We start from the raw sequence: 18,167 nt of genomic DNA on the forward strand, positions 1-18,167 counted from the left end.
GATGATGACCTGAGCTGAAGTCGGACGCTCAACCGACTGGGCCACGCAGGCGCCCCTGGAGTGCCAACTTTAGAGTGCCATTACAATATTCAATAATGCGATCAAACATCTCGGTTTGCCTGGGACTTTCCTGGGTTTAGCACTGGAAGTCCCATGTCCCAGGTGACCCATGTTGGTTGGGGCATGTCTGTGCAAATAGAAACATTTCCTGTGTTCTGATTTAGGTCACTGCCCACTTCTGTAGGGGTGAGACCCATAATCATTTCCCTGGGAAGGTAAAAAGTGAGTTTAGAAAACTGAGTTAACTAGCCCAAGACTTCCAATTTATTCCAGTGTTTGAATGCCCTTTAAACACGTTCCTTCTCCTTCTGCCTTCGGTAGCTTGGCTGGATGTGCTGGCACTTATTTCTTTCCATATAATCTGGCACTTTACTAATTTTCATTAAAAAAAATTTTTTTTAATGTTCTTATTTATTTTTGAGAGACAGACAGACAGAGCATGAGCACGGGAGGGGCAAAGAGGGAGGGGGAGACACAGAATCTGAAGCAGTCTCCAGGCTCTGAGCTGTCAGCACAGAGCCCGACGTGGGGCTCAAACCTGTGAATCGTGAGATTATGACCTGAGCTGAAGTCGGATGCTCAACCGACTGAGCCACCCCGGCGTCTCTACTGATTTTCATTTCAATGAGCCGTGGCTCTGTTATTGGATCTTTCTATTTGGAGTTTGTGTACTTATTGGTTCTTCTCTGGGGCTGTATGTTCTCCTAACCTGTGTTTTTGCATCAAAATACCGTGTTTTATCTGAAAATTTCCTGGTTTTGCACAGTGACTCCAGCCACAGGTGATGAGGTGGAAGTGTGGAGTAAGCCATGGTTGGTTTGAGCAACGGGGTGCACTCATTTTCCTGGCCCTGGAAAGACTGAGGAGTTGATGAACACGATGCTGCAGCTGCCGTGAAGTTCCTGGAAGCTTCGGGAATTTATACCCCACACAGGATATTGGCAGGATATAATTATAAGCATGCATTTCAGAGATCACCAGCTTGAAGCCTGAACTTACTTTTCCATTAATAGAAACATTTCTGTTTTTGCAACAATCAGAATGGGAATTCACGGTCCCTTATGGGAGTTTTTGCCTAGTACGTGCAAAACTTTGGGTCCAATCACAGTTGTATGTGGAGGATGATTATTTTACTGGAGGGGCACCTGGGTGGCCCAGTAGGTAAGCATCCGACTCTCGATTTCGTCTCAGGTCATGATTTCACGGTTCATGAGATCAAGCCCTGCTTTGGGCTCCGTGCTGACAGTGCAGAGTCTGTTTGGGATTCTCTCTCTCCCTCTCTCTCTGCACCCCCCCCCACTCTCTCAAAAAAAAAAAGTAAAGAAAACAACTTAAAAAATAATAATTCTGCTAGACGCTGAGGTGGGCATTGGGTGTGATGGATGGTGCTGATGGGATCATGTATTGAGGGCTTACTAAGTGCTGGACATTTTGCTGAACAGCTCGCATGCATGATCTCATGTAATCCTTGCAACAACCCTGGAAGGTAGGGTCTGTTCCTCCCCATTTTACAGGTGAAGAAACGGAGGCCTTCAGGAGTAAATCCAAAGTCTCCCAGTAGGTAGATCTGCTCATCAAACCACCGGTCTCTCTGACTCAGCATCCCAGACTCTTAGCCACTTTACGTGGGTAAAGGGCCAGCCACACAGTAGGCCAGCAACAAATGCTAGCCCCCTCTCTGCTTCTCCTTGACTTAAACAGGCAGAATGGAAGGTGCAAATCTGATCTCAACCTGACCTCAGACCAGAGCTAGTAATCTTTTTCCTCCTCATTCCCCGAGCCTGCTACCCTCTCCTCTATTTCTTGAATTGAAAGATGGCAAAGGTGGGGGGCGGCGCCTGGGGGGCTCGGTCGGTTAAGCGTCCGACTTCATCTCAGGTCATGATCTTGCAGTTCACGGGTTTGAGCCCTGTGTCGGGCTCTGTGCTGACAGCTCAGAGCATGGAGCCTGTTTCGGATTCTGTGTCTCCCTTCCTTTCTGCCCCTTCCCCGCTCATGCTCTGTCTTTCTCTCTCTGAAAAATAAATAAAAACATTAAAATATATATTAAAAAAAGGAAGATGGCAAACGGGTCTTTGTGTTCTGATGAACACCTGCAGGTCCTAGGAACCAAGAAAACTCTGTGGTCACTCTCTCCTCTCTTGGGGAAGTTGCAGGATGGGGAGGGGAGGACATCTCCAACAGCTAATTAATCCACAGCTTTCCTGCAGTATATCCTCTTATGGAGAGAAGTGCTGGGTTTTCCTGATCATTTTTCATTATTTTTTGGAGCCTGCGGTATGATTTATATGTTAACACTCCCCACCAACCTTGTTCATCTCTGTTGTTGGGTTTTTTGTTGTTGTTGTTGTCGTTTTTTTTTTTTCTTACCCAGTCGCGGGCCAAAGAGCTCAGCCTCACTGAGTTGTCAGCGGGAAGGGGAAGAAGTGTTTTGATATCCTCCACTGAGAGCATATGGGGCATTTCTCGAAGCATTGGCTTAAATGAGAGACCACAGGGGAACCAAGATGAGACAGAACTGCTCAGTTGGGGGAGTCAGTGAAACAAGCCCCACTATAAAGGGGGCAATGATTTGGTTTTGTGATTTTGCAAGAAGCCTTGAGGAGCACTTAGTGCGGTGACCTGGGAGAAGGAGAGCAGAAAGCAGGAAGTCAGGAATATAATGCGTGAGGGAGCTTTGTGCCCTTTAATTGTACATATTCTGCCCGTAGAAGTGAGCGGGGCAGGGAGAGGGGGAAGGGGGTCTTTGCAAAATGCATATCCAGCCTTTGCCTCCCCGCTTAAAATCCTTCCTTGGTTCTCCCTTGCTGTCAGGGTAAATCCAGGCTCCCAGTGATACGCTGTGCCGTCCCTTACTGAGCTGTCCTTTCGCCCCTCTCACTGCCTCCCTCCTTGAACCCAGGACTCCAGCATCACTGAAGTCTCAACCCCTGCAGAAGGCCACCTGCCCACCAATCAACACATGCTCGCACCGCCTTGTGTTGCTTCTGCCTGGATCTCCCTTGCACACTTCGGCCAGCTCCCATTTATCTTTCAGGCTCAGCTCGGTCACCTCTTCCTGCAGGACGCCCTCCTGGACTCCCCTCAGGTCCAAAGTGCCACACCCGGTCCTTCACCGTCATCCCACGTAACGTAACTACATTGTCTTCGCCCGTGTACCTGCCTGTCTCTCTGACCGGACTTCAAACTAGTTGAGGGTAGGGCTCTGCCCGTGTCCTTCACTCTCTGTACCCCCAGGGCCGGCACGGTACTTGGCACGTAGAAAGCGCTCAGGAAATGTTTGTTGGTGGAGTAGATCTCAAAAGGAGCTTCTGGAGGGAAAGTGGTTCTTGCCAACCCAAGCCCCCGAGAACCTAGTTCCGATCCACAGGGGATCCTTTCTAGAAAAGGGGCAACTCTGAGGCAGTGGGATGGATGGAAAGATGTTCGTGATCGGAATAGTAAGAGATGGGTTTACATACCTGGATGGCGAACTGTGTGCTGGATCTTGGCAAGAGAGATGATTAAAGAGAGAATTCTTGCCCTGTGTTATTACACACACCCTGGGGCCTCACCCCGCACCTGGCACAGAGGAGGAAGGCAATCACATCTTTATGTGCATGAATGAATGAATGACCCTGACTCTGCTCTTTACTGTCTGTATGAGTGGCCTGCTTCCTGAGCCTCAGTCTTCCTGACTTTGAAATGGGCACGGTGGTTTCCACCCTTCATGGCTGTGTTGTTCAGAAAAAACAGGTTATATAAGAGGTAGGCGTTTCTTTAACGTTCCCTCATTCAGATGCTGGGAGCCAGGTTTTCAAAACATCATTTGTTCTCTGTAAGGAAGGGCTGTGCCCTGCTCATACGGATTGCAAAGCAAGCTGTGGTGGACGAGACAAAGTCAGGGTCAGGGAGTTGGGCTGCAGACTTTGTAAATTGGTTACAACTGCCCAGTGAACCATTTGAAATGGACATGACTGTGTTCACCAGCAGGAATTTTGCCCGCCCCCCTTCGGGGAAGGCTAGCCTTCTGATCCCAGCGCCACACGGGTCTCTGGGCTCTCGTCTGCCCCACAGGAAGGCTGGGGGCCATGACAGATCCATTAAGGAAACAGCAAAGCTGCTCATTTGTCCCCCACCGTTCCCGGGCAAGGTCCATGCAAGTCCATGTGCTTCTGGCCCAACCCCTGTCCTGACCTCACTGTGGGGAAGAGGGGACCTCGAGAGAAGAATGCAGAGACGGGCACACCTGCATTTCACAAACTGTGAGAGATTCCTTTTATAAGAAATAGGAATCATTTTTCAAGAAGCCTTTTGATAGAGACCATTCGCGCCCGCACACCGGGGGCGGTCAGTGGCATTCGATGGCTTTCCCTTCTGCCCTTCCTTCCTTGTCTTTCCTTTTCTCTCCTTCTGTGTCTGTAGTGTTTATGCAGCATGTATTATGCACCAGCCCCCAGGCCAGGCACTGAAAGGGGGGAAGGAACGGGAGGCTACAAGGATGAGGACGACCCAGATCTTGCCCTCAAGATAAATTCACACATTTAACTGTCAGACGGAGAGGATGTCTCATTTAGCCAGCAGCTCCTTTGGGGAACAAGATATCCCACGAAGGCAACTTTTCTCCGTAACCGTAACCGAAGCTTATCCTATTAGCTTTGAAAGTTAAAAAAAAAAAAAAAATTAACCTTCTTCAATGAAAAGTCTTAAATAAATCCTTTCCAAGTTTCCAGGCTGCGTGAGGTTCGCGTGGCATTCCCTGTGTCCACTCAAGTTGTTTCAGCCTGTCTATGGAAACCTTGACCTGTGTGCTGCCTTTGTGGACCCCACTCGGGCATTTTTTGGTGAGATCCTCACTACAGTTTTGCAGACGAGGAACCTGGATCTCAGCAAGGCGGACGGATGTCCCCTTGGTGTGGGGAGGGCAGAACTGTGGTTCAGGCTCATGTTGGCTTGACTCAGAAACCCAAGCTTCTAACTACTTGGGGAACCCCATATGACCTTTCCCTGGTGCCTGGCGTTGTTCAGAGCCACGGTGCTAACTCATGGTGCTCCTCTGGGCCAAGTTTGATGGGGAGCTTTGTCCTGTCAGCTGTGTGCCCCCCAGCCCTCCCTCTTCTCTGTGTGGAACGAAGCACCTGGAGAAACAAATTCATTAAGGACCGTGGGCCGCAGACCCACAAGGGACAGGGAGTAGAGGCTCGGCTTTGGTGTGAGAGCTTTGGGATGGCCGCTTTGGGTTTTGAGCCTCCTTTCATGATCATGGTGTCCTGTTTGGGCTCGCCTCTTCCTCAAGGCCTCAAAACAAGGATTCGAGGGCAAGTGTATTGAAGAGGTGATCCAGACCATGCCAACGGGGGAGCGGGGGAGTGAGACCAGGAAGGGAAGGAAGGAAGCCAGCACTGGGTGCTTCACTGGGCAGGTAACAGCTCTGGGTAGCTGGGGTCCAGCCTCACCTCTGACACCTCTGAGTGTCCGTCCCACCCAAGGGGGAGGAGACTGGGATCGTCACCAGCCAGGTCCCACCCGTGGGTGTTTCAAAGCTCCAGGCATTGCAGTCAGCCCACAATTCAGCAAGAGAAAGTCCTCCACTGGAGAAAGTCCTCCACTGTCTCAGGGGCTTGAGACACAAACTAGCAATAGTAAGAATGACTATAACGAAAACTATAACAGCACCTGCTACTTAAAGTAATCGTCCTGGGCACCCACGTGTGTCATATCATTAGTTTTCTCTGCGGCTACGCAACTGCAGATACTACGTTTCTTTGCAGCTACAGATACTATGATTGTCCCCATTTTACAGATGACGAGACTGTGGCTCAGAGCGGGTCGGCGACCTACTCAAGTTGTCACAGCCAGGAAGTGATAATGTCGGACCTTGAACCCAGATCCCTGCTTCATATTTTCCTGACCCCATTTCGCCTTTTTGGAGGGGAGGGTGCTGTATTCTGGAAGATCTAGGCTTCTGGACACCCCTTGTTTGGGAAGTAGAATGTGTCCTCCTCATTCAGTGGTTCTGGCATTCACTCACTGAACACCCACGTTCCCGGCAAAGACCGAATCAGAGCCTTGGAGGTTGAGCCTTGGGCGTCTGACTTGGAAGCGGGCGGTCGGCCTTAGTTTTCCCTTCTATGGGCAGTGAAAGGAAAAGTCTCATCTGGGTGGAATCCTGTGCATTTCCTTCTCTGGCTCCTTCTTCCCCTGCCCTTGAGGGTCTGTATCATTTCAGCGCTAGGCTAGTCGGCCCACTCAGTTAGTAGATGCCACTGCTCCGCCTACCTCCGTGCAAAGGGTTAAGCGTCTCAGCGTGAAAGTTCTCTGGGCTTTTCTGCAAGAGCAGTGGCTGTGCCCCCCTTGCTAGGGCCGCCCTTTGAAGCGCTGGCCAGAGGGACAAGCGTTCCATCTCCCACCTTTTGGCCAGAGATGAAGGAAGGCTTTTCTCTAACTGCAAAAGACAAGCAACGAGGGATACCGGAGGGGATAATGCCTGGGGGAGGCAGGGCACGGGCTGAGGTCACAGGAGGCTCCGCCTGCCCCGTCCTGGTTCGGGCGCGGTCCAGCGGTGGCATGGGACTGTCTGCTCCTGCTTCAGAGTGCTGCCCACGACAGCGACCGGGCTTCTCCACACCTGCACGTCACCATTCCAGCTGCGCTCGTTAGAGAAGACTCGTAGGCGGGAGAGGCAGAAAGGAAACATTTCTTTCTGGAAGCTTCCAGGGCAGAATCAAGCGATTTCAAACAGCAGTGAGTGCAGAAACTTCTCGGTTCCACTCTCATTTGGCATCAGCGGATTCCCCAGCTCAGGGCTTCCCAAGCATCAGTCTGACCTATCCCGGCTGTGACGGCCTCCAGTGACTTCCCGGGGCCTGCAGAATCAAATACAGACGCCTCGCCAGGGTTGCGGGGGGCCCTGTCCGTGTCTTCCGCCCCTTCCTCGTGTCTTTATCGTTTTGTGGTTCTCTTCGGCCTCATCGGCCTTTAACCTCTGACCCCTGAACCCACCAGCTTGTTCCTGCCCCCCACTTTTGCACCGGCCGGAAGCCCATCCTTCTCACTTCCATACCCTCCATCCGGTTTCCCTGAATGATTTTTTTCTTCCATCTCAACACACCTGCAATGATCTGATATTTGTTTATGTGGTTTTTATCCCTCCCCGTAAGCATAGCAGCTTCATTTGCCCTGTTCCCGGCGTGTCCCCAGGACCTGGGGCCCAGTAGGCCCCGTTAAGTGTTTGCAGAATGAATGAAGGGCTAGTTGCACATTCCCTGGAGCTTCGAACTAGGGTTTGGATGCAATACCAATGACCTCCAGGGGGACTGGGACTTGAGAGTCCAGGGAGCTTTAGAAAAGAAAAAGACATGGGGTGCCTGGGTGGCTCAGTCGGTTAAGCGTCCGACTTCGGCTCAGGTCATGATCTCGCGGTTTGTGAGTTCGAGCCCCGCGTCTGGCTCTGTGCTGATGGCTCGGAGCCTGGAGCCTGCTTCGGATTCTGTGTCTCCCTCTCTCTGCCCCTCCCCTGCTCATGCTCTGTCCCTCTTCCTCAAAAATAAACATTCAAAAAATTAAAAAAAAAAAAAAAGAAAGAAAAGAAAAAGACAAATTTGCAGTAAGGTGGGATTTTTAATATCCTTGTGAGGTCAGGCAACTGTAGGGGAAGAGCAAAGTGACATCTTAGGCTTGTCTCAAAGGAGGACATTTTGATTGTGCTGGTTAGAGATCCTAGGAACCTTCCCACTTATTCACCCCACCCCCAAGATGTAAAGGAAGAAGAATGAAGGTTTTACAGGCATCTGCGTGGTGGTTAGAGCTGGGCTTGGGACTTCTGTCTGTTACTGGCTATTTGACCTTCAGCAAGTTATCCAAGTTTGCTAAGCCTCAGTTTTTCACTCTGTAAAATGGGGATAACAATAGTTCCTACTTTTTATTCTTTTTTTTTTTTTTTTTTTTTTGAGGTGGGGAAGAGCAGAGAGAGAAAGGGAGAGAGAGAATCCCAACCAGGCTCCGTGCATGGAACCCAATGCAGGGCTCTCTCCCAGGACTGTGAGATCAGGACCTGAGCCAAAATCAAGAGTCAGATGCTTAACTGACTGAGCCACCCTGGTGCCCCTAGTTCCTACTTTTTAGGATTGATATGAGGATTAAATAAATTGCGTAAAGCCCCGGGGGCATTTCGTGGCTCATCACAAGCACTTGTTCTCAGAGCTTGTACCTCTTTTTTTCTTTTTTAGTATTTTTTTTTTGGGAGAGCGCAGGTTGGGGAGGGGCAGAGGGGGTGGGGACAGAGGAGCTGAAGCAGACTCTGTACTGACAGTGTGACAGCAGTGGCCCAACGTGGGGCTCGAACCAATGAACCGCGAGATCATGACCTGAGCTGAAGTCAGACACTCAACTGACCGAGCCATCCAGGTGCCCCCCAGTAGCACCTCTTAATGTTTTTCAATCATCTTAGACTTTTAGGGGCCAAGAGCTGCCACTTTTTTTTGACAGTTCTGAATTGTCTAAGCTAATTTGTCCCGAGTTGATTCAGTCATTCGCTCACGACCCTGTCGTGATTTTGTCATATGTATGTAGCAGCCTTCCTTTTATTTATTTACTATTTATGGCCTTTTAAATTTCAATACATTTATTTAAGGATGGAAATGTGTCTTATTACCATGGGTGGAAAATCAGCATCACTTCCATTAATATAAGGCAACCAGAAAAAAAAAAATGGAAAAATGGAAAAATAAATTTATTTATTTTTTTAATGTTTATTTTTGAGAGAGAAAGAGAGAGACAGAGCACAAGCAGGGGAGGGGCAGAGAGAGAGACATACACAGAATCCGAAGCAGGCTCCAGGCTCTGAGCTGTCAGCACAGAGCCTGACGCGGGGCTCGAACTCACAGACCACGAGATCATGACCGAAGTCGGACGCTTAACTGACTGAGCCACGCAGGCGCCCCGGAAAAATAAATGTATTACATTTCCTGTGGATACTGTCGCCTGTCCAAATCTGGGACTGGGCTTAGCATGTGGTAGAGAGATATAAAGATGTGTTAGCACCAGAGAGTTCCCCGATGCAGTCAGAGAGAAGGAGATTTGGAGACGGACTAATGTTCTTACGATGTGATCTGGCATTATTCCATGCTGCCTGCATTCCCCCCCCACCCCCCACCCCCCACCCCACTTCATCCCTGCACTCCTGGCGGCCTCAGGGCTAACCTTTCCATATGAGAGAGGAATTCAGTGCCCTATTAGGGCCCAAAAGACTGAAGACAAAAAAATAATTGGGCAAATGTGCATAGACGTTCCAAAACAATCAACTAGACCAGTGGTTCTCACACATGAGCACATATCACGCTCAGGTGGAGGGCTTGTTCCAAACATGTTAACTGCATTTCAGCTCTGGAGTCTCAGATCCATCAATCCGGGGTGGTGGGGGGGGGGTCCCAGAAATTGGCATTTCTGAAAAGTTCCCGGATGGTGCCGATGTGACTGGTCTCAGGACTCCACTTTGAGAACCACCGAGCTAGACTAATTGGGGGAGTCAAAGTTGAGTCTATGACTAGGTGTTGAGACCATTCTGTTAAAGAGAACTGTCAAATCCCTAGAGAGGAAGAAGGTCGAGGGCAAATCTAAAGCTCCTGTGCCTCTCTGTGTATTTTAATATTAAACCTCTGAGCAGGCTAAGGGTGTTTTCTGGCAAAGATGTTGGCTGTTGGAAGTTAGGCTGGCGTGCACAGAAATGATAAGGGAACCTAAAAGGATGCAGGTGGGGTACCCACAGCATCTGCCACAGTGTATATCTTTCCTACTGACATAAAACTCTAAACGGAAAAGACAAAGCCAGGTCAAAATTACTCGGGGTTTCTATTATCTATTATCCTTTTGAAGTCTGGTAACTCTTTGAGGGAGAGCAAGGTGACATTGTCTCAAAGTAGGACATTTTGACTCTAAACTCTTCGTACGTCTAAAACCGAATAGCCGTTACTGATCTCATCCTAAGGGGAAGCCATGGTTAGCTGTGTCCTGTTGCTTGAGGCTTTAAGAAAAACGAGAAACCACCTTTGGCGCCACTGACCTGAGGTTTCTGCCAGGAAAGCTCAGTTAATCTGTTTTTCCATCTGTAAAATGGGAACGATAATAATATCCATTGTGTAAGGTTGTTCTAAAGGTCCAATGACATAGTGTATGTAATATGTTTAGTGCCATGGTTGCCAGATGAATTTACAAGAAAACAGTGGAAGATTATTAGGATTGGATGATGACGATGACAATAAAGATTAAAAATACAGACCAAAAGTGGAAATATCTTTCAAAGCATAAAGTCCAAATGGACATGGTTGGTGAAAGAGTTGCTACCCACTCTGAACCACCCAGGACTGACCTGTGAGGGGAATGGCAACAGACTCTTCAGAGTTGATTTCCTAGGTGCCAAGGAGATACTTTAGCTGCCCTATCTCATCTCAGATTTTTGTATCCACAGCTTCTAGAGATTTCTAAACCACCAAGGCATCACATCCATCTATTCATCCATCTACCTACCCACCCACCCATTCATCCATCCATTCATCTATCCATCCATCCATCCATCCAACCACCATGTGTCCATCCACCCATCCATCTATCCATCCTTCCATCCGTCCATCCACCCACCCATCCATCCACCCACTCAGCCACGATTCCATCTACCCACCATTCCATCCATCCATCCAACCACCATCTGTCTACCCATCCATCCATCCATCCATCCATCCATCCATCCACCAACCCATCCACCCACCCATCCACCAACCCATCCACCCACCCATCCATCCACCCATCCACCCACTCACCCACCATTCCATCCACCCACCCACCCAGCCTCCCAGCCACCCATCTTTCCATCCTTCTCTCTCTTTCTCTCTCTCAGGTTAAAGTGCCACAACAAATGCACCAAAGAAGCCCCACCCTGTCATCTCCTGATCATCCACAGAGGAGGTAAGTATTTAACACTTGGTGCCCTAGGGGTAGGGTGGCGCAGGGGCTCCTGCAGGCCCTCTGAGATAGCTGTCCCATCCAGGCCATTTCTGCGTACCTCTTAATCCCCCGATATTTGCCAATTTTTTCCTTTCTGATGCTCTTCTTCCTGGCATCTGTCCCCTTCATCCATTTCCTGTGCCTTTTCTCCCTGTTCCTTGCCCCGCTGCTGGTCTCTCTGATACTTTAGCCCCCAGATTCATCTCCCCCTTCCTAACTCTTTTTCTCTCATTCTTGTCTGCTCTCCTAATTTCCACTCTCCTCTCTTTCCCCCCTAATCTCATTGCTTTTCCTTCCCACTTAAAAAGAGTGCTGGCTGAGTGTTTCCTCTCACATGCTCTCTAGACTCAGTCATTTGACCCTGCAGAGGTGGGCATGGGAAGGGTCGGGCTTGGGTCTGTTGGTTTTGGGCCATCTGTGTTCTGTCCCCTGGGGCTCTGGGCAACCTGTCCAAGCAGCGAGGTAACAGCTGCCCTTGGGAGAGCCGTGGCCAGCCTTGTATCTTGCACAAAAAGCAAGACCAATTTAGTGCGAAGGAAAGACTAGAAGGAAAGGCTTTTCCCTACCTGCCAGGGACTCAACTGGGGAAACCTTGTAGTCCGGCTTTCAAAATAGTTCCCCTGATTCTTGTCTCATGGGGGAGTTATCTCTGGCTTCTGTTATCTACGTTACAATTCATTCACCAGGGGACTCTCTGGGCCTGTGCTGTTCAATACAGTAGCTGCTAACCACACCTGGCTATTTAGATTTAGATTAATTTAAATGAAATAAAAATAAAAATTCCATTATTCTGTCACACCAGCCACGTTTTAAGGGCTCAGTAGCCACAGAGGGTGGCTACCATATTGGATAGTGCAGACAAGCAACACTTTCATCATCACAGAAAGTTCTGTTGGATATCACTGGTTCTGACCTCTGCTATTCAACATACAGGAGACCTACTGAATCAAAATCTGCATTTTTAACTGAATCTGTGGGCAGTTCCTCTGCCCCTTAAGAGGCAAGACTTCTAGGGTACAAGTTGCAAACTCAGGTACCTTCCAGGGCCAAACCAGGATCCTGAATAAGAGGAGGTGGCCAGGTGGGGCCATGCAAAGTGGAAGGGGAGCCCAGGAACCATCTAGAGAGGACAGCCACTCCAGCAATGATAGAAACAACGTGGACCTGAATTTTTCTCATGTTTCAAAGAAAAGCCCAAATAGTTGTATTATTTTCAGATATTAGCGACTTATTACAGTTTTAAAATTCTTGCTGGCCAATTCCCTGCCCTCCCACCCTCCCATCTATAGGTTGGCTAGAGCCTTGGAGCCGATGTTGAGGTACACAACCTGCTGATGTGAGACGGAGTCCCTCCTTGTCCCTGCTATGCCCCTCCCAGCTCCCCTGGCCTTGGTCAATGCACGCTCCAGGGAATCTGCCCCGATTTAGAATGAGCCCAAGGGAAACTCAAAGAAGGAAGCAAATTGCTGCCGAAAGCCTTGGGATGTGTTCCAAAGCCATTGGGCCGTTGGTTTTCGATGATCTTTGCATTGCTTACCTCCACGAGGGGAGGAAATTCCCCGGGAAGGAAGTCTTCAGCCCTCCTGCCCCTTCCCACCCATCCTTAATTAAGAACCATCTGTTCCTTGCACAACTGTATATGCTCAGTGAGGCTATTTTTTAAAGCTGAATTCTCACAGCTCTTGACCCCTTGTCTTGCTTGGGTCAGCTTCACTGGGGAAACCACCTCCTAGTGGTCTTTGCCGGAGTCCAACTCCCATGCGGAGACCAGAACCAGCCTGCTGCAAGGTGACCCGCTTCCAGAAGCCGACACCTGAAGAAAGGCTCCCTACGTGCTGCCTTCATGGCCGTGCCCCCTTTGCTCAGAGGCAGCAGGTGCCCGTACATGCAAAGCCAGTGGAACTTGCCAGAAGTCCTCCAGCTTCTTGCTTTCCCCCCATCCCCCACCCTTGTTGGTAGGAAGTTTAAAATATAGTTGGTTTCCATGGAGATGGCAGCTCAGGCTAAGCAGAAAAATTAAATTCCTGGGTCAGTCCAAAGCTTTAACTTCTCCACCAGCACTGCCCCCCCTCCCCCCGCAACACAAAACAGCTAACAAGTCACACTGCCAGGCATCAGATTTGAATTTGAGCTCCTCAATTTGCCCCTCCCTGTGGTCCCTATAAGAAGTGATAATACGAGAGGGGTGACGGGAAGAGAAGCTTGGATGACGTCGTTTGGATTTATTTAGCATCAGCTGTGTGCCCAGCTTTTTGTGCGGCTTCAGGGAGGACATTGAGGGGAGGTCTGCAGATACTAAGCCTTCCTTTCAGGGATCCCTGTGGCCTTGTTTAGGACAAACGTGTTTTGACACGCAGCAGGCTGCCCGGGCCTGAGAAATCCCACAAATGACGAAAGAGGATCCCGACACAAAGGTTAGATGGAGGCAAGGACAGGTGGTCATTCTGAGCTTATCCATTGATTGTAGATCTTAAGGAATCAGGAGCCTCTTGTATTTCAAAGGAGGGTCAATTCTGAAATGATGCCCACGTGAAACAATTATGGTATCAAAAACAAATGGATAGCTTCGGCTTCATTATCAAGATGTACAGTTGTCAAGTCATTTCTTAACAACATAAACATTCTAGAAAGCACAGAGGACACCCGATCTTAACGCCATGACCTGACAACTATTGTTTTTGGAGGATTCCCTTCCCATCCTGGGGGCAGGCCTTCAAGATGGGGTCTGAGCTAGGCTTTCCTGGCAGAACGGTTTAACACGAAGCGGTACTTAAACTCCCAAATTGCTGTTTTTACCCCTACGGATCCAGCAAGGTTAGTCCGGACAGAGTCCGTCCCGTGTGACATCAACAACCCTCTACGAAAGCCACCCCGGTATTCGGACCTGCACATCAGCCAGACGCTCCCCAAAACCAACAAGATCAGCAAGGTGAGGGCGGGGTCCTGCTGGGTCGGGGTCTGCTGGGGCTGCCTGCCTGGGAGGGGCGGGGAGGGGGGCTTGAGCGAATTGCTCTGGAAACCTTCGCCTCCCAGCCCACCTGGGCTCTCCTCGTTCCATGTGGTTTACGTAAGGAAAGCTTAGGGGGCATCCAGCCCTCCGTGGAGAGTGAGTGTGCCAGAAATCTGTCTAATTTAGAGAGAGGGCACACGGAAATGAGAATGAATGAATGTGTCGAGGAGGGAGCAGTAGGGATTGCGGGAGAGTCTAAGCAGGGTTCCTGAGTGATCCAGACCCAGCTCCCTTTGCTCTGTGAGATGTTTTGCCAACCTGCCGGGATTAACCTTGCAGATGGCTGGGTTGACATATCTGTTGAATCGGACCACCGAGGGACGGAAGACTGTTTTTTGAGCTCCTGCTAGAGACTAGATAGATGGATATGTGGGGGGCGGGGGGAGGGGGGTAGGCAAGCTCTGGGCCTCAGCCAGTTTGATTGACTTCTGGCTGGTCCTCAGATGGTCAGCCTCTCTATGCACCTGTCCACTGTGGCATGGAAATTTCCAGCGTGATTTCCATGTGTTTGGTCTGTGGGTTGGACTGCACCAGAACCTTCCCAGGGACACTTGCAGCCTTATGGTGGGAGGCAAAGCCTGCACGTGCCAACAGGTGATTTCTCAAACTCCCCAGTGCTTCTGTGCACTGTGTTGAAGGTGGGTAAAGTGCAAATCAATCCAAGCGTGTGGGAAGTCACCACCTGTGTTCAGGACCCAAATGAGTGTCACGATGGCTCGGTGACCTCTCACTGGCAAGGCTCTGTCTAGCTTCTCTGCATAAGGCTGGAGAGAGTATTGCTTCTCCCCAGTCCATCCTCCAGACAGCAGCCAGAGTGATTCCTAATGAATGCAATTTGAATCCTGTCCCCCTCTGCCTCAAAACCACCCAGTGGCTCTTTACTGCATTGAGAAAACAAATCAAGCTCCTTCTGCAGCCTGCAAGACCGTGCCTAATTTGGTCCCTCGCTCTGTCTCTGACCTCCCCTTGTACGTCTCCCCACCAAAGCCCATATGTTCTTTCTCTCACACACTATCACCCACCGTTTTTACTACTAGCTCTCAGCCATTCACCATCTGGCTCCTTGTGGCGTCATCTAAGCAGTTGAGAGCTTGGCCTCTGAAGGCAGGCGAACCTTGCAGTCAGCCCTGGCTTCTCCCACTTACTAGCGGTGAGCCTCAGGGCAGGCCACTAATTTCTCTTGGCCTCAGTTTTCCTGTATATGAAATGGGTACGTTCCAGTTATCTACTGCTGCACAGCAAAGCCCCTCAAACTTAGTGGAGCACGACAGCCTTTTAATTATGTTTGTGGAAACTGTGGGGACTGAACTGGGAAAACTTACACAGCTAGGGGCTGGAATCTTCTAGAGCAGAGATTGGCACACTATGGCTCACAGGCCAAACCAGCCCAGCACCTGCACCTGTTTTTGTGAATAAAGTTATATTGGCATGAGCCACACCCATATTGTCCACGGCTGCTTTCACACTATGATTGAGAATTGAGTGGTTCCAACGGGGACCACATGGCTCACAAAGCCTAAAATATTTGCTATTTGGCCATGTTAAGAAAAAGCATGCCAGCCTCTGAGCTAGAGTCGTCATCAGTCACCTGTCTAGTGTCTGCCTGTGGTGCATCAGAGACCGGGTTCAGCGGAGACCCAGCGGAAGCATCTACATGCGGACTTGCCTTATGGTTTGGGCTTCCTCACAATATGGCGGCTTCAGGGTGGTTGGGTTTCTCACCTGGCAGCTCAGGGCTCGACGAGCAACTGAGCAACAAGGCAGAAGTTGCCTGGGCTTTTGTAACTTAGCATTACCTTGGTGCGTTGTCTTGGCTTGTCACTAGCCAAGGATCGGTAGTGTCAGTTCTGCTCTGTCATACTGACAGGGGCTGTCACGCTCCTGCTCAGATTCAAGGGGAAGAGGCATAGAAACCACCTGCCGATGGGAGGAGTCCAAGGAATTTGAGGCCACGTTTTAAAATGTCCACGGTGCCTATAATAAGAGCACCAGCCTCAGAGAGTTGTCTTGGGGATGAAATGAAGTAATCCACATACAAGCATCTAGTATGGTTCATGGCACATGTTAAGCATCCAGAAAATTCTAGATACTGTTTTCAGCTTAAATCTTGGGTTTCCAATCCAGATCTTAGGTCGGGTCCACTTTTTCTTTGTTATTTGCATAAGATACGTATAGGTCTCTAGAAGAAGGGATCCCCACCTCTGGGGGTGCTTAGGAGGCTCAAATGGCACGGTTCCTAAGAAGTAACCGTGCATGTCTAGAGAACCCATCCTTTTCTTTGTGACATCTTAGGGGGCGAGCTGCTCAGAGCATCTCGAGACCTTCCTCTCTGGCTTTGCCAGCATACTGAGCCTCTTGATCAGATGGGACAGAAACACGGGTCAGCTAGATCAGTGACTGTGACATTGTTCTGCTTGTCTGCCAGCGGGAGAATTTGATAAGAGAAATAAATTAACCTCTATTTAGAAAGCAGCTTTGACTTGAAGGTGGACAGGATCTATCACAGGGCCGGGTTATTTTTTCCTCTCTTTCTCTTCTCACTGGCTTCACACAGATTCTTTTTGTCAGGCAATGATGTGGTTAGTGCAATAGATTTCTGAGCCAATTTGGTCTGAAGGCTCCCTTTTCATTGCTCTGTCTCCTCTCCTGTCTGGCTCAGTCAATCCAAGTTCACAAAAGCCCGGCTTTTTCTCCCGACGTAATGGTTAGTTAGAGTGTGCATTTTGGAGTCAGAAGGCCCAGCCTTCGAACTTCGTTCCTTCACTGACTGTGTGGTCATAGCAAGCTCTCTCTACCTTGGTTCCTTCCCCTCCTCCCCCATTAAAGGGGCAGCACAATAGCAGCTATGACTGGGATTGTGGAAAGGAGTAGATGCAGTGATAGGCGTCAAGGATTTAGTCTGACCCTGGATGGTCAGGGCAGGGAATGGCTTGATGGGGGAAAGAGGAACGGAAGGAGGAAGAGGAGGCAGAAAGAGGAAGAGGGAGGAGGGGGAGGGGGAGGAGGCAGAGGAGAAGAAGAAACGGCAGTATCTGCCAGCTCCTTGGGGGACCAGGCTACAGCCCTGTATCCGCAGTGGTGTCCAAGGCTGAAGATGCACCTGCTGTAGTGACGCTATTCGAAATGGCTGCATGCCGGCTTGCCCTTTCCAGTTGGCCTTGCACTCGGGCCAGCTCCATGGACCTCCAGCAGGACCGTGGATCACTGTCCTGTTCTTCCATCATGATTGTGACTCAGCTGCTCTTCTTGGGTCTGCTCCAGTCTGTTACTGCTGACTGGTCTCGTTCTCTACCTTCCCCTCTTCTCCATGTCATTGCTTCTGCCTCCATGTATTTCTCATAACCTTGGCTTCTTTGTTTTCTGGCCTGTCGTGGCTCTTCTGTTCTCTTTGAACCTCATCTCGTCTCTGCCTGTGCGCCTGATGCTGTCGGCCAGCTCATCTTTTCATTCCATATCATGGTCATGGGCCAGCTGCCATCTTGTTTGGACCTGTGGTCCTGTGTTGGGGGTGGGCCGTGGAGGTCATAAGACAAGTGTGGTTGTTTAGGACTGTCTGTTCACCACAGTCTATTGGGTTGGAGGGTAGGGACAGTTTCCTTAGGAAAAGTCCATGAGAGAGGCAGTTATCATCACCACCATGTCCAGATCAGTGCTCAACTGGGTGGAATGGAATGGGAACATGGGAGATAAGCATGCTTTTGTTCAATTCCCAGAGTCAGATGTGAGTTTCTTGTGACTTGGGGCAACCTGTGCTTCTGCTGCTGGGCTGGGGGTAAGGACCCAGGCCACTAACTCTCTGTATGACACCAGTAAGTCACTCCCCCTCTCCAAGTCCCAGTGTCCCCATCTACAGAATAAGGATTTGGACTGGGAGGTCTCTGAAGGATGTTTCTGTATCTTAGCTGTGCTCTGAAAGAGGAATTATGCCACTAGCCCTTCCTGGAATGATCTGATTTGAGTTTGAGTTTCCCTCGATGGAATGCAACCTCCCGTTGCTGGTCCCATTGGGCCATGGATCTCGGTCTGACCCAAAGAAGGAATTTCCCCTCCTGTTGTAGCAATTTGGCCAAGGAATGTGGGCACCATATGCAGCTGTCTCTTGAAATGATTCCGTTTATTC

General features: G+C 49.7%; 1 protein-coding gene across 1 annotated transcript in view; it reads left to right on the forward strand.

Annotated features, from left to right (window-relative positions):
- KSR2 (kinase suppressor of ras 2) overlaps positions 1-18,167 on the forward strand; it is a 432,131-nt gene that overhangs the window by 334,844 nt on the left and 79,120 nt on the right. The window contains exons 8-10 of the mRNA XM_032595418.1: positions 10,931-10,998; positions 11,383-11,395; positions 13,828-13,966. Of these exons, the coding sequence (XP_032451309.1) occupies positions 10,931-10,998; positions 11,383-11,395; positions 13,828-13,966 (220 nt within the window). The remainder of the gene's footprint in view (positions 1-10,930; positions 10,999-11,382; positions 11,396-13,827; positions 13,967-18,167) is intronic.

This window comes from Lynx canadensis, chromosome D3, assembly GCF_007474595.2.
Source record: "Lynx canadensis isolate LIC74 chromosome D3, mLynCan4.pri.v2, whole genome shotgun sequence".
NCBI lineage: Eukaryota > Metazoa > Chordata > Mammalia > Carnivora > Felidae > Lynx > Lynx canadensis.